This window comes from Ranitomeya variabilis, chromosome 5 (assembly GCF_051348905.1).
Source record: "Ranitomeya variabilis isolate aRanVar5 chromosome 5, aRanVar5.hap1, whole genome shotgun sequence".
Lineage (NCBI taxonomy): Eukaryota > Metazoa > Chordata > Amphibia > Anura > Dendrobatidae > Ranitomeya > Ranitomeya variabilis.
Window position 1 is genome coordinate 491,908,940 of NC_135236.1, and position 22,845 is coordinate 491,931,784.

General features: G+C 39.2%; 1 protein-coding gene across 7 annotated transcripts in view; it reads left to right on the forward strand.

The window, feature by feature from the left end:
• The window catches only part of MYBPC1 (myosin binding protein C1), a 184,243-nt gene that overhangs the window by 69,451 nt on the left and 91,947 nt on the right, over positions 1–22,845 (forward strand). For 3 of the 7 annotated variants that reach the window (XM_077265603.1, XM_077265606.1, XM_077265604.1), the window contains 8 exons: positions 9,697–9,732; positions 10,088–10,126; positions 12,723–12,755; positions 15,351–15,455; positions 17,087–17,235; positions 19,465–19,582; positions 20,375–20,426; positions 21,396–21,452. In XM_077265603.1, the coding sequence (XP_077121718.1) occupies positions 9,697–9,732; positions 10,088–10,126; positions 12,723–12,755; positions 15,351–15,455; positions 17,087–17,235; positions 19,465–19,582; positions 20,375–20,426; positions 21,396–21,452 (589 nt within the window). The remainder of the gene's footprint in view (positions 1–9,696; positions 9,733–10,087; positions 10,127–12,722; positions 12,756–15,350; positions 15,456–17,086; positions 17,236–19,464; positions 19,583–20,374; positions 20,427–21,395; positions 21,453–22,845) is intronic. The other 4 variants (XM_077265605.1, XM_077265607.1, XM_077265610.1 and 1 more) reach the window with 2 other exon arrangements.

Genomic DNA, 22,845 nt, shown 5'->3' on the forward strand with positions numbered 1-22,845 from the left:
TGTAAAAAGGAATATGCTTTTACCTGAGAATAAGAATTGTGCAAGCCTATGCCTCAATTTTATCATATGTCTATCACAGTTAGGGCTTGTGCACATGACCATATAACTTGGAGGAGTGCAAGCTGGGGTTTTCACGGATAGCATGCATACCTATTATTTTCAATGGTGCTATGTACATGTCCAATTTTCTCCATGGACCAAGTGGTCATAGGAAACAAATTGAAGGCATGTCCAATTTTGATCCGCGTGTTGGATCAAAATCAGCAATGTAAGTCTAAGGGTCCATAAAAACATCTAACCACACTCCGATGACATCCCGGCATGGTTCGATTCTCATAGACTGATATAATGGCGAAAGAGAAGACTTTTTTTTTCTCTCTCCACATTGAAGAAAAAACTATTCAACTGTCATCAAAGTCTGATCAGGGTCTGATAACCATAATAGGACCATTTTTCTCGTATGGCGAATAAACGATCATGTGACTCTGTCCTTTGGGTGCATTCACCCATCTGTGTGAATGTTAGGGTGCTGCCTGAATTTTTTTCAGATGTATACACACCCACTGAGTATGTCCCATGCTCTGAGTTTCATGGATCTCATTTTCAGATTCATAATTTTCACAGACGTGTGAATGAATCTGCGAGACTCTATGGGAAAAAAAAAAATCAGACAGCACTCGGACATTTTACATGGATGTGTGAACGAACCCCTACACACTTTACAGAAGAGCTATCTGGATATTTATGAAACTGTGTATAGAGCTTCCACTTGATATAATAATGGCAGTTCTTACAAAAACTACTAGCCACATTATACTGTATATGCCTCTTTACCACCCATCATGGGTATCTTCACACGTCAAACTGATTCAGACATTATTTACAAGACAAACTGCTGGAGAAATCTAACTTTTTCTTTAGCAATGCACTTGAAAATCTTCACGTCATTTTCCATGTGCTGTCAGTGTGCTGTTCGTGTCCATGCTGTCAATGTGCTTTGAGTGTGACACATACATATAGAATGAAATGCAGCATAGAAATAAAAGAGTTTTATCTTTTAAAGATTGAAGAAAAAAGAGGAAAGAATGGACTAAAGTACGGCTCGCACAACCATATATAATGTGAAAGTACAAAAAATATGTTTATTCAAAACACCACAACACAAGAAATGTAAAAACATTTAAAAACACAACCATATTGTGTATATCACCCTCATATAATGATGTAAATCACAAATAGGGGAAAGTCCCCAAATAATTGTATCACACATATCATGCAACGGACACAGTCAACAATCAGGTACAATATCTCAGAAAATCATAGCAACTGCAAAACCACCGTGGGCATAATCTTATATATTGGTGGAAAAAACACCCCTAGGTTGAAACCACAATAAATAAATGGACAATCCTAAGATATGAATCTATAGCGGTATAAAGGGTGGTATAGCGCCACATGATCAGTCACTGCCACTGAATAGTAAAGCGAGAAGGGTCGTCACCCAAATCTCAACAAACAATGGGATCTTACATAAAGGTCCAAAGATGGTGTCCGGCATGTGGATACAGAAAATGAGGTGATGAGCAAGCGCCCCACGCGTATCGCCGCCGCTGCGGCTTCGTCAGGGGAAGTGAGTGTGGTGGTGGGAAGAACTTACATATATACATAGATCCATCATCATCCGGAGTGTCTGCAGCTGAATCGCCGCCATGCAGGAGGCGGAGAAGAGGAGAGGCGTGCTGGCCGCACAGCAGGAAGTAGAGGCACCGGAAGTGAAGAAGATCTCCATGGAGATGAGCGGCGTCTGCGCAACACCGATTCAGAATTGAGTCGGCTTGCGCAAACGTCAGGAGAAACAAGCCCAAACCCAAAGAGATGGGTCGGCCGGTACTGAGATGGAATAAGAAATAAATGTATAATAAATAAAAATGGAGAGAGGGAAAATGCGGAAGAATAAGAAAACATAGGAGCATACGGACTGGATAAAAAGTAATATACTTGGAGTGAATTATAGAGGGGGGCCATGTGATCAATGGGACACCTGAAAAGCAAACATCAGGTTAGAGAAGAATACATATAACCATAAAATGAATACGTGAGGAAATGGCGGTATATGATGCGGGACCCGGTCTGTAGAGAAAGAGACATGCAGTACCAGTCAGAAGTAATTATATCCTGGCATCATCGGGATACGCATGCACATACGCGTAGCATGTGTATGCATATGAATCTAAAGGCATATCTCGCATACGGCCATGTTCACCAATCTATAAATAATATACCCACATCTCATATTGTACAACTGAAGATAGTCCAAAAGCGATACAAAAGTAATCAATATAAATACAAATCGTCCCAATAAACACTCTTCGTCAGTTTATCCATAATCTGACACGGCATCGTAGGAGGTACAGGGCACATGGTCCCTATCAATCAGATCATGTGTGTAGGTAAAGTATCCAGTCTAATTCCACATATATGGCATTCCGATGTAAGGACTATTAAGCCATCTGGAAACAAGGAGACGAAGGTGGCTTGTCACAAAGTCCCTGATCATTCAACCCGTTCCAGAATCCACTCGCCAATTCCAATATCGATCAGTCCGATGTACAGATGATGAGGAGATAAATGGTAGAAGTTCACTCAGCCAGTCATGTCAACCTAAGGACAGGATTGTCACACATGAGTCACATATAGAAGGTATCCAGGATAAGGAATGAGAAAGATATTATAGAAGGGGCCAATACTCAGCAACCAAGGAATCCTGTAAAGAGAAGTTCCTCATTGAGTCCGAGGGGGGCCACAGTTTGTAGTTGGAAAATCCACCTAGATTCCACTTGTAAAAGAGTTTTATGTTTATCCCCTCCCCTCTCATTACGGGTGATCTTTTGTAAACCGACCACCTGCAAATTCGCAGAGGAACCACTATGATGTTCCAAAAAATGTTGAGACACAGGAGTCAGGACCCTTCCTTTTCTCGTGTCCGAAGCTGCCAGATGTATTGTGGAGATATGCTTCTGGACCCGTTTCCTAAGCTCCTGCGATGTTTGCCCTACATATACCATTTTACATGGACAGATGAGGGCATAGATAATATCCCTTGACTTGCAGTTGATATACGCCTTCAGGGGATGCCTGCTAAGACGAGTAGGATGGAAAAAAACGTCCCGTGTGACTGCCATGTGGGGACAGACATTGCAATCCCCACACGGAAACGAACCCCTCAGGACAATACCTCTATTTAATCTCGTCGTGGGTCTATTGAAGTGGCTCCTAGTAATCAAATCCCTCAGATTTGGAGCCCGTCTTGCTGTCATGAGAGGCCGCTCACTAGTAACTTCTGCTGTTTGTGGGTCTATTCGTAGAATCTGCCAGTGTTTGGTTAAAATATTACTGACCTGCGTCCAACTACTGTTAAAGTCCGTAATGAATCTGGTCTGGTCTACAGTGCACCGTGATCTGGATGATTTGGTGAGCAGTCACGCCAGTGATGCGAAACGCTACACTCCAGCTGAAACATATTGAAATGAGCATGAGAATGCGGCTACACATGACCAGCAGTGACATCATTAAAGTTACCACCGGTCACAGGCAGCACTTCTCATGCTCAATGCAGTGTGTTCCGGCTGGCGTGGCGAAAGGTCGCATCACTGATATGACCACTCTGCTCACCAAACCATCCAGATTGTACATACGGACATAAGAAGTGGATGTATGAAAAAAGTCTTAATGTGGTAGTTCACATGAATGTTTTTTTTACACATGGACCTATGGTCTGTTTGTAAAACATTTGAGCATACACCACTTTGATCCATTTTGCAGATCCGAGACACCCATTATAAATTAATGGGTGCATATGCAAATCGTACACAGGTTACCATCCATATCTCATGATGTTTTAATGGATCCATTGCAAATATTAACTTGGGGAAACTGTATTTGGCCTATTATTATATTTTTATTTTAAATTGTTCATATAGATAAATGCCATACCAATGTCACCTGGAAGCAAAAAATTGACATACAGATACTATGTTTTTTTTCTTGCTGATAAATGAACGATTTTGTAAATGCTTGTCTGGACACATCCTTAGGCCCCTTCGCACGTCCGTGTTTCCGGTATGTGTGGAGTCCGTTTGCACACATACAAGAGACATACATTTTCACATGTACACAAGCACACCCATTTTAATCTACGGAATGCACACATATCCGTGTATGTTCACACTGTTTTCTGCGTGATTCGGCGACTGTTAAGAACGGTTAAGAAAATAGACAGAACTACAGCAAGCTGTACCTTACAGGAATGACAAATGACCAAAACCCAAGCTCTGATTTATATTAGACCAAGATTACACCCACATGCCTCCCTTTGGTGAGCTCATATGGTGGCTGGTCATGGGATGTGCTTTCAGAAGTTTATGAGATCCCCAACTTTTAAGATATCTTCGTCCCTGGGTGTCCCAGGTGGGAGATATTATTGTCATGTTTCCTATAACAATTTTATGTTTCTATCGAGATGAAACATGCCATGGATGGCATCATCCATCTTACTGATATTAAGTTGGAGGTGTTAGAATGGCCTTACGGTGATGTGATTGAATGCGTTATGTTCATCCCTTCACTATGACGCCAAAAATATACAGTTAGGTCCATATATATTTGGACAGAGACAACATTTTTCTCATTTTGGTTCTAGACATTACCACAATGAATTTTAAACAAAACAATTCAGATGCAGTTGAAGTTCAGACTTTCAGCTTTCATTTGAGGGTATCCACATTAAAATTGGATGAAGCGTTTAGGAGTTTCAGCTCCTTAACATGTGCCACCCTGTTTTTAAAGGGACCAAAAGTAATTGGACAGATTCAATAATTTTAAATAAAATGTTCATTTCTAGTACTTGGTTGAAAACCCTTTGTTGGCAATGACTGCCTGAAGTCTTGAACTCATGGACATCACCAGACGCTGTGTTTCCTCCTTTTTGATGCTCTGCCAGGCCTTCACTGCGGTGGTTTTCAGTTGCTGTTTGTTTGTGGGCCTTTCTGTCTGAAGTTTAGTCTTTAACAAGTGAAATGCATGCTCAATTGGGTTGAGATCAGGTGACTGACTTGGCCATTCAAGAATATTCCACTTCTTTGCTTTAATAAACTCCTGGGTTGCTTTGGCTTTATGTTTTGGGTCATTGTCCATCTGTAGTATGAAACGACGACCAATCAGTTTTGCTGCATTTGGCTGGATCTGAGCACACAGTATGGCTCTGAATACCTCAGAATTCATTTGGCTGCTTCTGTCCTGTGTCACATCATCAATAAACACTAGTGACCCAGTGCCACTGGCAGCCATGCATGCCCAAGCCATCACACTGCCTCCGCCGGGTTTTACAGATGATGTGGTATGCTTTGGATCATGAGCTGTACCACGCCTTCACCATACTTTTCTCTTTCCATCATTCTGGTAGAGGTTGATCTTGGTTTCATCTGTCCAAAGAATGTTCTTCCCGAACTGTGCTGGCTTTTTTAGATGTTTTTTAGCAAAGTCCAGTCTAGCCTTTTTATTCTTGACACTTATGAGTGGCTTGCACCGTGCAGTGAACCCACTGTATTTACTTTCATGCAGTCTTCTCTTTATGATAGATTTGGATATTGATACGCCGACCTCCGGGAGAGTGTTGGTCACTTGGTTGGCTGTTGTGAAGGGGTTTCTCTTCACCATGGAGATTATTCTGCGATCACCCACCACTGTTGTCTTCCGTGGGCGCCCAGGTCTTTTTGCATTGATGAGATCACCAGTGCTTTCTTTTCTTCTCAGGATGTACCAAACTGTACATTTTGCCACTCCTAATATTGTAGCAATTTCTCGGATGGGTTTTTTCTCTGTTTTCACAGCTTAAGAATGGCTTGTTTCACCTTCATGGAGAGCACTTTTGACCGCATGTTTACTTCATAGGAAAACCTTCCAAATGCAAGCACCACACCTCAAATCAACTCCAGGCCTTTTATCTGCTTAGTTGAGAATGACATAATGAAGGGATTGCCCACACCTGTCCATGAAATAGCCTTGGAGTGAATTGTCCAATTACTTTTGGTCCCTTTAAAAAACAGGGTGGCACAGGTTAAGGAGCTGAAACTCCTAAACTCTTCATCCAATTTTAATATGGATACCCTCAAATGAAAGCTGAAAGTCTGAACTTCAACTGCATCTGAATTGTTTTGTTTAAAATTAAATTGTGGTAATGTCTATAACCAAAATGAGAAAAATGTTGTCTCTGTCCAAATATATATGGACCTAACTGTATCTCCCATAAATATCGGATCAATGCAAACACCATTATTCATCACTCACCACTGGCTCCAGAGCATCTGAGACAAATCCTTTGAACAGGGGAAGCTCTTGCCTTGGAAGTGTACTTTTCATCTTATGACTATACGAATCCTCACTTTTTTGGCTGATTCTCATTCAGATTCCTTGTTATAGTTTCCTGTTCACGGCAGCAGGCCGTGCTTTAACGGAGGTTGAATTGTCAGCTCTTTTTCACTTCCTCAGTTAATCCCATATGTTCAATATGAGGATGATATGTCCCCTCTCTGGAGATGTCTTTATGGATTTTACAATTATTATCTTCAACACCCATCAAAATGTTTATCCTCTTAATATATCACAATCATCATATTATATAGCAATGTATACTTACAACTGGTCAGTTGCCTTTCTACCCAGTTAATTTTTAGGTTTTCCATTAGGTCTATAACATCACATGGTTAAAAACTGACTAGCTGAATCTTTCTAAGCTCTATGCAATATGCAAATTGCCTCTTCAGAGAGATAGAATACTAGAACTATATAGTGCCACCTGTTGGAAGCGCAGTTCTGCAAGTCACTTTCAACCCTTTAACTAGCCTTGCAATATGACTTAGGATAAAAGTCAAATCAGAATCTCAATTGTAGACACAGTGTTTTGGGATATTGCCCCTAGTCAGAGCAAAGTATGAGATCTGATTTGGCTAGGTGGACCTGAGGTCTAAGAGCTAACATTTCTCCTTGTGGAGAATGACATGCCAGCCCTGGTATGCCAATGTAAGGAGGCTTATTCACAGCATTGCACAGCGAAATTGCCTCCTTACATTGGCAAGACCAGGTTAGTATGTCATTTTCCACAAGAAGAAACGTTACTCCTTAGACCTAAGCTCTATATAGTAACAGGAGGTCAATTTTGTCTGCATAAGTCATGACTCACTGCAAACGACTATGGCAGGATGGAAGACCAGATCAGCCGGGGTCAGAAATTGAAGAGGGGGATGATAAATGCAGGGACAAGAGACATCTTATTTCTACATAGAGCAGAGAAAACAGAATAATTATCTGGGTACAAAAGAAAAAATAGCAATTGCAAGTACACAGTGCTATATAATATGATTGCAATATTTTAAGAAGATAAAAACTTTGAGGAGTGCTTCTTTGAGCTAAAATATCCTGTATTTGTTTCCGCCTCATCAGTACAGTGAAAGAATTAGCATGTTAGAATATTTGGTTTCCAGTGTAGATGCGTAACAGATGGGGTTGAAAACCTCCAGCCGTAAAATATATCCTGGCAGATATGGCTGTCCAGTTTGTGGCCTGTCAATAAAGATCAGGGAGGTTTAGTTCTAGATTATCACATGGCATCTTTGCCTTTGTAAAATACTTGTATGTACCACTCCTAGATCTGTAGTGACATTATACAAGTACTCCTTATTGCATCTATGCCAATATAAAGTAAATTTACTAAGGTAACTTTATTGCAATATAGCATTTAAAAATTATGACAATTATTATGTATTATGGGGAATGAACTACGAACACAAGTTAATAAAAATCAGATGTACTGAATTTTTAGTAGTAATATACTGTATATACAGGTGCTTCTCACAAACTTAGATTATCATCAAAAAGTTCATTTATTTCAGTTTGTTCAATGCAAAAAGTGAAACTCAGATATTATACAGAGTCATCACAAACAGAGTGATTTATTTAAAGTGTATATTTCTGTTAATGTTAATGATTATGGTTTACAGCCAATGAAAACCCAAAAGTCATTATCTCATAAATTAGAATACTTTATAACAGCAGCTTGAAAAATGATTTTAAAATCTGAAATGTTGGCCTACGGAAATGTATGTTCAGTAAATGCACTCAATACTTGGTCGGAGCTCCTTTTGCATCAATTACTGCAACAATGCGGCGTGGCATGGAGGCGATCAGCTTGTGGCACTGCTGAGCTGTTATGGAAGCCCAGGTTGCTTTGATAGCAGCCTTCAACTCATATATAGATGAGTTTCACGATTTGTATTGAAGAACTGAAATAAATGAACTTTTTGATGATATTCTAATTTTGTGAGAAGCATCTGTGTATATATACATGTAAAATATAGTGAAAACATTTCATTTTTTTTATTCTTTATACATCTTGGCGCCTGTTAATGATGAAAGGGAGATTAGAAAGACATGGCAGCTTTCTTGTAGAAACAGTGCCGCTTCTGTTCATGGACTATTATATTGCACTTTAGTCCTATTCACTCAAATGTGGATAATCTGCATTACTAGATAATTCTCGTTGCTGTTTCACAGTCACATTTTTTCGAAACTTCTATAACTTTTAACTCTAGCTGGTAACATATGTAAAACCTGCTCTGACGTGTTCAGGTACAATTTACTTCATCCTAATACTTCTTTCTTTCATAAACTCAAAATATCTCTTTTTCCTTTGCTTTGCAGATTTCTACAATTTTAAAGTCAAAATTTCCATCATGTTTTTGCTTTAGATGTTAAAAAAGCAACGTTTATAGTATGGGATAGCTTTACTGAAGTAAAAGTATGCAGAAGCCTTTCCAATATATGGTCGATACAAATCTTGGTTAAAATTACCACATGCTGTATAGTAATATTTCTATATTTTTATATAGTGACATTACATACAAATTAGTTAAAGGGGTTGTTTGGTCTTCTGCAAAACATCTGAGGTCACTCTATGTGACTATGGACTTCTGGACCCTGACAGCATGTTAGATTCACTGGTGTTGCGGGTGGGATTGGGCAGTCGCGTGAACGCAAGTATGTGATGTGCATACATGCAGCCATGTGCTGACAAGTCGAACTCATTGTCTCGTAATTCACTTGTGTTGAGAGAAGCCAGGCACCTCTAGTCGGAATGTGGCGGGAAGTATGCAAATTATATACTTGTGGTCATGTGATCGCATGCTCTTGCCGGCAATATTGGTGACATCTAACAGTGTGCACAGCGGATTCATAAGTCTGCAGTCACATAGAGGTGACTATACTTTTGTGTCAAGACCTTCAATCCAAATACATCTAATGCTCAATTACCAAAAGGAATAGACAAACCACTTATCCCTTAGGCCATGTGCGCTTGTTCAGTATTTGGTCAGTATTTTACCTCAGTATTTGTAAGTCAAAACCAGGAGTGGGTGATAAATACACAAGTGGTGATGTGCTTCTATTTTCATTTCATTGTTCCACTACTGGCTTTGGTTTTCACATCCTGAGGTAAAAACTCACCAAATACTGAAAATTTTTTAAAAAATATCATCAATGATCACCCTTACTATATCACCCATGTAATGTACCACTGACATGTTTGCATGTGATTAATACAAGGAAGACCAATTCACTGTGTATATGGTACGCATTTACTTGCAGACATGGAAGACAGTGATGTGACATCGTCTTCAGAAGGTTAGATGTGTGGTTGACCATTATTCCAATGTGTTTCCTTTTCCTTGCTGTTGTGTACATTCCTAACATTTCCCAGGCTCTTGAAAGCTCTCCGTGTTTCCATTTAATACTAGGTCTCTTGCTGTACTTTTCATTTTTTTGTCTTCATTTCCTCTTTACTGACAGCTGGTTTCTCATTTCAGCGACTGAAAATTGAAAGCTTTTGTACCCATAATTTGCAGCTTTTTGCGTGTTTCAGGCTTCCGCTACAACTTCTTTTTGCAGGACTTTTTACAACCGTTGGCACCACTACGGAAATGCACAACGTTTGGCCTAAAGGTATGCGTTGATTATTAACTGTATTTTATGTTTGCAGATGAAGATGAGTCTTCTTCAACTAGTACTCCTCCTCCAGGTAGAATTTGCTTTCATTACACCAATATTTTTTTTTTCTTTTTGCTAACAGTAGATAAAGGAACAATGATGGTATGATAGTAATAGAAAAATACTGTTTATAAGCAGCTGATATAACAGAACCTATTCTTCCTTCTAAGTTCCCATTAATGGTGTTGGCATAGACATTTATTGACACCATTGAGAGAAGCGGCAAAGAAAGCGATTGGCACGTGACCACAATTATGTGAATCATATACAGTATGGATGGTCACTGATGACCAGCAGAATCCTATAACAGAGCACTGATTTGACTTTACATGTTAGACTCCCTGCAAATTATGTCACGTGAGCCCTGCAGTCAATCAGCGCTGGCTTCAATTACACCACTTTAGGCTCTCCCGGGGCTCGCGTCACATTGTTATGTCATGCAAGCCCTGAAGCCAATCAGTGCGGCCTTCATTCTCTCTACCTTTGGAGGAATCAGACAACCAGTGAAAGTGAGAGCTGCAGCTGGCCGCTCACTTCCTCTTGATGCTTGATTTGTCCTAAGGTGGTGTAATTGAAGCCAGAGCTGATTGGCTGCAGGGCTCTCATGACATAACAATGTGACGCGAGCCCTGGGAGTGCCATAAGTGGTGTAATTGAAGCCAGCGGTGATAGGCTGCAGGGCTCTCATGACATAGCAATGTGATGCGAGCCCTGGGAGTGCCTAAAGTGGTGTAATTGAAGCCAGCGCTGATTGGCTGCAGGGTCCGCCTGACATAACAATGTGATATGAGCCCCAGGAGAGCCTAAAGTGGTGTAATTAAAGCCAGCGCTGATTGGCTGCAGGGCTCTCATGACATAACAATGTGATGCGAGCCCCAGGAGAGCGCATGCTGACACCATTGGAACAGCGCTGGCACTGGAGGTGAGTATAAGTGTTGGCCGATCATCTTGTTCTCAAGGAAGATAAGCCACTGAAAGAGTTGTCTGGCAGTGGCTTGCTACCGTCTTCCACATGCTCACTTGGCCAAACTTACTGTGTAAGGGAAGTTCACTATCTGTACAATATGAGACTGTCCAACAGATATTATAGTATATTGCCAGCTTCGGCTGATACAGATTTCCTCATGTCCAGGAGGTTCTTGCCTTTTGAATTAATTTTCACAAACTTACAATACTCATTAGAAAGGCATTTGCTTTATGTTTTCCTTGTTTGCCAAATTAGAAAAAAAGGATTGTGACGAGACAGATTTTATGCCGTGTCCTTTAATATTAGAATGGTGTTGTTTGAGGACATGTACTGTAAAAACACTAAGAGAAAAACTTGCCTATGGAATACATGTGATGCCTAAGGAAGTTTAGATCCAAGGTATTAACACCCCAGTGCACTAGAGAAAGGATTAAAGCTGTGTTACGTAAACCTCCCATTAGAACAGCAGGAAATATGGTCCCTGTTATGGCACATCCTATCTAGTCAGCTTTGTATGAACAGTTGCTAAGAGCCAGAACATTCATTAATTAACTTTTCCATCTGCCTTTTGGAAATATTCCTTTTACCTGATATACTATTTCTCTAGTGTGTTACCACTTACAGATATCACTTAGCAGGACCCCAGGAGAACTTAATTACATCACATTTGAATTTTAATTAACAAAATGGAATTTACTTTCCAATAAACTACGGATATAATGTACACATAATATTCTTTTATGTATTCACTTGTTACTAGTTTACACTGTCTACTTTTATTACTCATAGGATATATTACATTGTCTAGACTCCAGTACAAGATAGCTTTATTTATGGTTGAATTTTTTTCTACACTATTCCGACTCCACCAGACTATTTGGCCACAGTGGCTAACAACACAATTTAAAGGGAATCTGTCAGCAATTTTTTCTCTATGTAATCTGAGGACAGCATGGGGTAGAGGTTAAAACACTGAATTCAAGGATGTGTTTCTTATCAAGCTGTGTGCTGTTTAGTTACAATAAATGTCTTATCACTAGGACATGGTCATTGCTTAGACTAGCTGGCACACACTTGCTAGTCCTCCTGTAATAAGCAGCTCATTGTCAATAGAGTATGCTAAATCATAAAGCTCTGATTGTGTCACAACTGCTGCACCCAGTAAACTAAGTGATACACTGCTGGATTCAGGGTCTCTTTCCTACATCATGCTGTTCTCAGAAGAAGTATCTAAAACCTGCTGACAGATTCCCTTTAAACTTAAAATTGCTGAATGGTTGCTGTTACCTAGAAATATTTCCACTTTTGCCCACTAGCATATTTGTGAGTGTTGTAGCTCGTTCCCATTCAATTGAAAGAAGCTGAGCTTGCCTACACACCGCCCAAGTATAAAAGTGGTGCATTTTGTGGCTGACAGCATCCATGGATCTTCCATCTTAAATAACCCCTTGAAATGATGTAAACAAATATAGTACAGGAAGTGTTTAATTCCTCTTAGATAATGGCATGATTATTAATAACACTGTAAATCAGTTTCTGGTTATCATACAGAACTTTGATGGACGTATCTACTTATGCTTCATACAATTTACATTCCCATTTCAGCACTTTCTCTAACTTAATATTCATTTTTATCACTGCCAACGTATGTTTCTTCCAGATGATTCTCGTTCTTCAGACCGGAAAGGCTCTGGTAAGTCACCATGGTATAGAATTTCTACTTTACAAGCCATTCAAGTAAAATATAGGCAAAATCTATTACAAGAATAAACTCTTCCTAACAGTGCATAAACTACTTTGTAAAAGTTTACATAGGTGAGTGTCAAACATCCGATCTTAAAGAGGTTTTCGTCTTTGGAAAACCAATTTTTAAATATTTTTTTAATAATTCTAAGGAAAAAAAAGAAAGTCCCTCTTCAGGACCTGTTAGCCAGAACGGAGGGCAACTACTGTCATTGGAACATATTTAACATTCAATTGTAACTTAAAGGGAGCCACAATTCTGGCATACATGCCATTAGCCCCATGCACTAACACTTTTTGATGCCCATTTGACAGGAGACATGGCTTTGTATGGAAGCGGAATGGCTATGTGGTGACTGTGTGATTACAGCTACATTTATACCATAAGATAATTGTTGCTTAAAACACTAATTTCACAATTATCTTGCTGTATAAAATGGTTGCCAATCACCCAATAAATGAAGAACCACTCATTCATCGGGTAAAATTATGTTTTATGCAGCTCAAAAAAATCATTGTTCATGCGGTGCATCATCCTGTGTAAACAGGAATCATACTACCGAGAACTATGGCAGCCTATGTGCACTGAGCAATCTAGTATAGATTTCTCAGTGCGAATCCTTTACTTTTGTCTGCCTGTGTAAACAGGTATTTAAACGGCCGCCAATAGATAAAAGTTTGCTATTGTACTACTGGTGGGTCCATGTAAACAGACCCTTCGAAGTCATCACTTTGCTCCAGAATTTGGTGACAATTTGATCTAAATTGATCAAATTAAGAGGAGGTACAAAGTTATGCAAAAGTGTATAAATATGCCCCGAATTTATCATCCATCATGAGCCACTTTGATAAATTTGGTGCATGTAGTGTAATTCTGATCTGTTTATATTTAATACAGTGTTAGATTGTTTGTGGTCTGGCACCCTGCAACTCCACCAGTTAACTATAAAATGCTTTTGCACAGGCCAAATGTAAACAGTATATGTGTCATGCTGCTACAGTGCATTGCAGCGCAACCTCCACCGGGGGAGCTTGAGGGGGAAGTGAGACTACACACACAGAGCAGCAGAACAGATGCCACCAAGTGGCGACAGAATGGTCTGACAAGCCGAGTCAAAGCACGAGATAGCACGACAGTACAAAAAGGATTAGACACAATGGATAGTCAGGACGAAGCAAGAGATCAGTAAACCAGAATGGGCAATACAAAGTACAATAGCAACAAACAGTAACGGAGTCAATAGCCAAGCCAGGACGTCAGAACCAGAGAATCAAGCAGATAAACAGAGAAGCGATGGGAAAAGGGCAGACAGAGGGAGTAAACAATGAACATAAGGATGAATGACCTCTGGGAGATCAAAACATCCAACACCGCGGAGACACCATCACGTGTTTCTCAACGCAGTGATCCAGAACACTGCCCCCATCTCTTATGGGAAATATGCAAATGCATGTAGAAAAGCCACGGAGACACCATCACGTGTTTCTCAACGCAAGCAATGAATAGCCAGGTCTTTCACTGGGAAGGAACAACCACAGGAAGGGCAGCATCCAATAAAGGAAAACCACCTATGCGTTGAGAAACACGTGATGGTGTCTCCGCGGCTTTTCTACATGCAGAGGGAGTAAACAGACACGGGACAAGTCACAGCAGGACAAATCAAGAGTTACCAGAGTCAGGTTCACACACCTAAGACAGAACTATAGCTGACACTGCCAGCAGGATACCTGGGATCTAAATAGCAAAGCTGAGCCCAGAATGAGGCAGAGCAAAGTTAACCCTTGACATGATCCGCTCAGAAAAAAGAGCAGACAGGACTTGACTCTGGAACGGATCATGACAATATGGAGTGGAACAACACCACGCCATCAATTAAATTGGAGCTGATCTGCAACACCTAAAAAAAAGTCTACATTGTTTACATCGGGAGTTGCTAAAAGGTGCTAGGTGGCGGATTGAATATTGATGACCTATCCTAATAAAAGTGTGATCAATATCATAGTATTGAAAATCCTTATAATTAAGCGCTAGCAAATGAAACTGTCTGATACATTAGTTACACATTCTTAAAAAGGAAAATTTAGGTAAAATGAAATGTTGTGGAATAAAAACATATTATTGGATAGCACACATAGAAGACTTGTGCAGGTTTACACCTGTTTTCAATTTTGATTGGAAGACTTCAGGGAGATGCCATATAGTTTTCTTGCAGTGTCCTTACTATAGACTAGTACTAAATAGTAAATATTCAAGCCTTACTATGGTCGACAGGCCAACCTCTATGTTTACATTCTAATGGTCTTCGTTTGTATGCAACAAGGAAACTGGAAAATAATACATAACTTTTTTTCATTGAGTTTGCAGATATTTTTTCCACATCTATAGAAAGAAAAATTACGTCTTGAAGATAATTTTCATTTGAACCCCTTTTTTTCCAGCAGTATTCTCAGTTATTACCTTGATTGACAGTGATGGCTATTGGATAAAAATTCTATGTCCCCAAGTCAATTATTAACAACTTATGATTTTGTTAATTTTGCATAGCTTGGTCTCTTGGAGATGGACAACCAGATGATGCAGACAAGAGGGACAATTCTCAACGATCAACATTATTTATTGATAAACCAAATAGTGGAACAGTGAGTGTGGGTAAGTCATAATCACATGTTTGTATTCTCTTTGATTTATATATACAACACAAAAAAATATTTCACGAGTTGTTTTTTCCTTATTTTTAAATGTATTCCTTATGGGCCCTTGATGAGAAAGCAGAAAAACCTTATACTGCTGTACATCACAATTTTCAGATTTATATTTTTAAAATATATAGAAAACCATGTATCATTTCTTTTACACTTCCCAAATACTTCCTCCTTCGTGTTGGTACATGAATTTCTAAATGAGTTACTTTTTTCAAATGAAATTGAAAAATGTCTGACCTTCACCTTCTGACCTGTGTTCTATGTTCTAAGAGATTTCCAAATCATTGTATTCTTCTTTGGTTGATATTTTACATGGCATCCCAAGTATTTTAGAATTCAGGTTGTATTCTCCATGAAGCTCCTATCTTAATCTTAATTCATTTTGTATTCAACTGAGAAATATATAAATACATTTTCTCTTCCCTTTCTCACGTACCTGTATGTGGCTGTTTGACAATTTTTGTTGCAGTTGCCTGTGTCGAGCCTGCACTAGCCATTACTTCACCGGCCATTTTCAAAACAGATGGAACAGTACAAAACTGTTTATATAAGCATTATATGAAATATAAACCATTTATGACTTTAGATGTAAACTTTAACCTTTACGTGAACATAGCGCGGACATGAAAATGGGTTCATAAGTATCGTGTTTTCCCTAAAATCAGAGGGACCCTGAAATTAAGCCCTTGCATGATTTTGCAGGACTTTTTGAATATGCTCCAAAAATAAGCCCTAGTTACGGTCAGGATCGGCGTTTGAGGGGGAAGGGGGGGACTGGTCACATGACCATGATGTCACAAAGGTCCTTTAACTGTAGGAGTCTAGAGGAACTGAAAAGGAGACAGGCTGGTATGCACATGTGCAGTGTATGTCTATTTACATGTGTGTGTATACATGTGTATATGCAGTGTGTGTGTATAAATGAGATGTGTAGTGTATGTGTATACATGTGCATGCAATGTAGAACTGGGGTGCCAAGGGTCCACCAGTAATCAACTCCTGGGCCCCACTTTTCAGATGCATGCAAATGTGACATTATCCTCAATCACAAATTTATATAACATTGAACGGGCTAGATTGTTATATGAATAAGATGTTGTCTTTATCTGTACATAGTGATTCAAGTATATTGTGCCAAGTACTGCTCATATAAGAGGGTGGTGGCTCACTCTTGCTTAGGGGCCCACCGGAGGATTCTCTTGTTCTCTTGTGCGCCAGTCCAAGCCTGTGTGTGTGTATACATGTGTGTGTTATGTGCAATATCTGTATATACATGTGTATGTGCTGTGTGTGTGTGATGACATGATTATATTTGAATAAATGTTCGTTTTTTGTTCAAGAATAAATCAATTTTGTTCAAGTAAAAAATAAGATATCCCCTGAAAATAATCCATTTTTTGAGCAAAAAACAATATAAGAGCCTGTCTTATTTTCGGAGAAATACGGTATGTTAGTTCAAGATTAAAATAACGGACACAGAATGTAAGTGCCTAATAACAATGTAGCAAAGAATAAAAGAATTACATACCGTATACAGTGCACAACATAAACAGATGCATGTTGTACATTTTAATAAAGGTGGCGATATAAAGTTTGTTGCAAAAGTAGAGGCTAAAGATCTGCTTCGTAAACCAGTTGTAAAATGGCTGAAAGGCAAATGGATGGACTTGGCAAGTAAAGCTGGAAAGCATCTTCAACTGAAAGACACCTTTGATCGAATTAACAAGGTATGACTCGTTGTTATTGCTCCATATTTCCAGCAATAAGAGACTACAATTTTTGCTTGTTATGTCTGACAATAAACTTGTATATGAAATCTTTAATTATATTTACTGCAAATAATTTTTTTTCAGATTTCAAAAGACGAATTTGCAGTTATTCACTAGTCAATCCTATTTAATCTTGTATTCTGTTGTTGGTATTAGGAAAATTAGCATATGTTAGGATATTTTTTATCTTGATCTTATAGACGTTACCTCATGATCACCAATAGGTAAAATTACAAAGTGCTACTAAAAAAAAGGAACTTTGCAATTTAACTATTAGGCCACTTCAGATGTTCAGTATTTGATCAGTATTTCCACTCAGTATTTCTACACTAAAATTAGGAGTGGAACAGTCAGAGGAAAAGTATAAGGCCGGGATCACACATGAGAGAAATACGGCCGAGTCTCGCATGTTAATACCCGGCATTGTCGCCGTCACTCAGGAGCGGAGCGTGCGGCCACATAGCAATACATGCAGCCGCACGCTCCGCTCCTGAGTGACGGCGGCAATGCCGGGTATTAACATGCGAGACTCGGCCGTATTTCTCGCATGTGTGATCCCGGCCTAATAGAAACACGTGCCCCACTTCTGCATTTTTCACCCAGTCCTGGCTTTGGCTTACAAATACTAATATAAATTACTGACCAAATACTGAACGTGTGAAAGTGGCCTTATTATGAAAAATTCTCTCTGTCATCTGGTTACCTGCCACAGTTATAGTCTATCAGAGGGTGCCAGATTCCTAAGTATGGCGCATGCGCTTGCAAGCACTGCTGCGAATCTGGCTGAACAGCTTGATCTAGCTAGCTTCAGTACCCCAACGCTGAATCATGCTGATGGTCTGAATTACCAATCTTCAGGAGCGCCCCACCCAATAACAAGCAGGAAGCAAGGTTATTCTTGACTTTTATCCTGAAGATAGTCAAGATAATCAAGAATAACCTTTTAAGGCTACGTTCACATTTGCGTTGTGCGCCGCAGCGTCGGCACCGCAACGCACAACGCAAACAAAAACGCATGCACAACGCTGCGTTTTGCGCCGCATGCGTCCTTTTTTTGATTGATTTTGGATGCAGCAACTTGCTGCATCCTCTGCGCCCGGACGCGGGCGCCGCAGGGACGCATGCGGCGCAAAACGCAAGTGCGACGCATGTCCATGCACCCCCATGTTAAATATAGGGGCGCATGACACATGCGGCGACGCTGCGGCGCCCGACGCTGCGGCGCAGACCGCAAATGTGAACGTAGACTAAGTGGACAAGTTTGTAAATAATTCTGCAGTCTCTTTTGGGCACATCTCACGTAGACGGGACTACTATCTTCTCCACGTATGTTTTATTGGGCAGAACATTAACCAATGCTTCTGCTATTGTTGCATTAGGCAATCATATGATGAAGACTACACATAAAGAGAGGGAAGCCATGTGTACATACAGCATTGGCCAGCTGAGAGAGAGAATGTAAGAACTAATGTAGGGTTGCCCTACCTGTGCCAGATCGCATTTTATGGTTACCATGTTTTTATGGAGTACTACTTTCCCAGCTCCTCTATTTCCTAAATTTTTCCCCTATCTCTACTCCATTGGACCACTTGTTTCCCAGCTATCTCATGTGTCACCCCATCCTTTGCCAAGATTCCCAATGGGCTAGACCTATGCTTCTTAATCTGTGAGTCTGGCCGCTCCAGTAAAGCATCAGTTAATTGTTGAGTGAGGAATAAGTGGGGGGTGCAAATTACATAGTGACTTTTTATGGCTGTAACAATCTCTAGTTTAACAACTTAATTGACTCATTCTGCGCTTATTATGATATATTGAAAAAAGGAGAACATTTCCGCCCCAAATACTGTATATAAAAAAATAACTAAACACAGGTTCAACAATATATAACACATTTCACTATATAACAAGAAATTGACTGTAAAGAAAAATAAGGATCCCAGAACAATGCTCAGTTGCACAAGGTAAAGCAGACAAGAAAATATGGAAATCATTAATTTTCATTCATGTAAACGCATCCTAAGATATCACAGGTCACTACAAAGGAATTATAGTTGTTCCTGGATACACCCATTAGTCTATATCCACGTATTTAAAAAAAAATATATAGTGAATGTATAGAAAAGTTATTTGCATTGACATATGTCTTACCATAAACTCATCATGGAACAATGAACATGTTCTTTTCAGACATACACATTTGAAATGCAAATAATAAAAGCAAAAGAGAACTATGCTGGGAACTACAGATGTGAAGTGACTTATAAAGATAAATTTGACAGCTGCTCATTTGATCTTGAAGTTATTGGTAAGTACTAACACGGTTATGGCTAGGTTCACAAAATATTGTAGCCATCTGTCAGATGTCATACATATACATGTATGCAAAAATATATAAAACAAAAAAGTACATAAATAATTGTTTTATCTAAGTGTTAGTCAAGTAATTTACAAGTCATGTTCTTTTTGTACTGTTACATTGTATATAATCTTAAAGGGATTGCTTGGGACAAGACAATATTCACCTATCAAATAAATGAATAAAGGACAATCTTTTGGGATATATTGAAACCTGGTTTGCTGACTGCCTATTATCCTTTGCCATGAGAACTTTTTGGTAGTAATTAGTGATGATAAGGTGTTATCCGAGCATGCTTGTGCGTTAATGGAGTATCTTCTGCGTGCTTCAATAATATGTTTGAGTCCCCGTGGCTGCATGTCTCGCGGCAGTTCGACAGCTACAACACATGCAGGTATTACCTAACAGCCTCGAGATATGCAGCGGTGGCGACTCGAGCATAGTATTCGAGTACGCTGCAGATACTCTATTAGCACACGAGCAAGCTCGGATAACACCTTATTCGAACACGTTCGCTCATCACTAGTCATAATAGCTCAAAATCCTCTGCAAAGTCCTACGAATAGAAAGAGGAAAAATCAGTCTAGGAAATAATTTGGGGTATGTAGTAACAATCTAAAAGTCAGCATGAGTTCTTGGGTTTCATAAGAATTGATCGGCTCCACTCAACAGCCATGCTCACTAATGATTATATGATATTTAGCATTTCAGAGATACATAAGCTATTTTTTTTCCACTTAGCTTCCTCTGATTCATCTCAGGCTTTGGACATCCGATCTGCTTTCAAAAGAAGGTAAATTATTGTACTGGTCTGTTATGTCCTTAAAATTTAAAATGCTACATCCGAAAAGAAGGGGTTGAGCAGATTGGGAAAAGTAAACTCTAGTTTCCCAAATACATTCAGTTTCTGGACACAAGAAATATAAATAGATCTTATTTACCTGAAAGAAAAATCCAATCATTATCAAATAATGCCTAAAAAGCATAGAAAATAATTATTGAAATATAAAAATAACTCTAAGAATAAATTGTGAAAGTCATCAGAAACAAACCACCAGAAAAAAAAAAAACTTCCACCCATCTACGAGCTTTCTATACTATGGAGCCCACACTGCAGACCCAATTTTAATGGACTCTACCCTGCTGTGAATAAACTCAATAAAACTTAGAGTTGCTTTAAACACATGTAAAGATGGAGTACAAATGCAAGAAAAATGTATTTTCGTACTTTGCCTGCTTTTCCCCATATGTTCCTATCTGGTGTCAAATGAAAACTTTACAGTATGTTCTTCCCAGTCTTTTTTAATAGCATGTTGCACTGACAATGAAAAACTCAGGTTCAGCTCAAACTGTTGCTGTTTTTTTCATTGTTTTAGGTGACCTCCCCCAATATTTGCACCACAAATGGGGAAGAAACATTTCTACATGCAAAATCTATGTAAACATTGTCTTGTGATAGTATCTGGAATAGCCACAATATAGAAGAGCTTATTTATGTAGAGCAAAGAGAAAACATGTTTTGCAACAGAGTTAGGATATTAGTTTTATCTATATCTTATCTAGAAAGCTAATATCTGTCTGTTTGCTATGGATTAAAACATGTCTTCTGCTTGCACTATTTCGATGAATAAGCCATATTGTGCTTGCCTTTCACAAGCAACAGAGATGGGACACAACTTTGATGCTGACATCTCTGTGTGGTCATATGTTATTGTTGGGTGTTGTGCTTGTTCCAATGTTGATATCTTTATATTAATAACAGTGGTGAAGGACAAGAAGATGCAGGAGAACTTGACTTTAGTGGTCTCCTGAAACGTAGGTGAGGAACCAAGTCATGCAGTTCCCAGCGGCAGCTCTTACCTACCACCCATGACAGTCCTTTCCTAATTCCCTTTCTAGAATGTAACTAAAGTTAATAAGGTGACACTATAAGGTTCCCGAAATGCATCTAAAATGCATGAAATTGCATGTGTAACTTAATGAACCCTCTTTAATCATTTCTGCGTATTAATACACACGCGTGTGCCTATAAATGTGTGTGCCTATAAATGTGTGTGCCTATAAATGCACATGTGCATATAAATTCAATTTAAGTTATGGACAGCAGCAGTAATACTGTACTTACCTTAACTGATGTAGCCGCAAAGGTAAAGGGTCAAGCACTGTTGTATCGCGCCTCCGTGCAACCTCCAAATTGTACAGAACTGTAAAGCAACAGTCAAAGTCTATGAGACTCCACTGTTCCTCTGTATGGATCACATTTACAAAATCTCTATAATCTCATGGTTCATGAAAGTAACACATGGCAACACATAGAGATCCATATTCCATTAGTCACTGTGTGATGGAGCTATTCTACCTTTGAGCCAAGGGCGTAATTACAATAGATGTTGGGGTTGCAATCGCACCCTGGCATTGAAGCCTAGGGGGGCCCAAAACTTCCCATTGGCCTACAAAAAAGACCAATGCTATTAAAGATTTGCAAGAATCGGGGGCCCTGTGGGAGCTTTTGCATTGGGGCCCATGAGCTTCAAGTTACGCTATTGCTCTGAGGCATAACTACTAGTGGAACATACCTCTATAGTGCAGTACCATTCAATACTATAAGGGCCATGTGATACTGACATTAAAATACAATGGCCCTGATTCATCATTGCCTTTGGGCCTGTTTTTGTCTAGGTTTCTGTGTTTTGTGCCTTTTTTTACTTGCACTCAATTGCGTCTTTTTTAAGCCCATTTTATATGTGCTTGCCTGTGGTTTTTTTTTGTTTTCTGCTTTGTGGATGGAGTCTACCGATCGTTTAGCTTGATTCCTCAATTGTGACTTTTTAAAAAAAAATTGCACAATTTTTCTCAACTTTTGTGTATTTTTGAGTATGTCAAATTTTTTTGCTAATTTTTTTCTGACTTTTAGCGCCAATGTGAAAAAGTCACAAAAACATCTCAAGACGGGAAGAAAGCACTTTTTTTTTTATTTTGTGCCAGTTTCATGAATGGCGTGCATCATTTTGATGAATTTGGCGCCAAAAAGAACAACTAATACCGCAACACAAAAAAGGAAAGTGACTTTAAAAAATCCCTCAAATGATGAATTGGGACCAATGTGATTATTGTAAACCTAGACTTTAACTTACGATTGATAATCAGAGGCTCTCTAATATGTTGCACTGTACGAAAGCTTTATCATATTAACAAATGAATTCAGTATATCT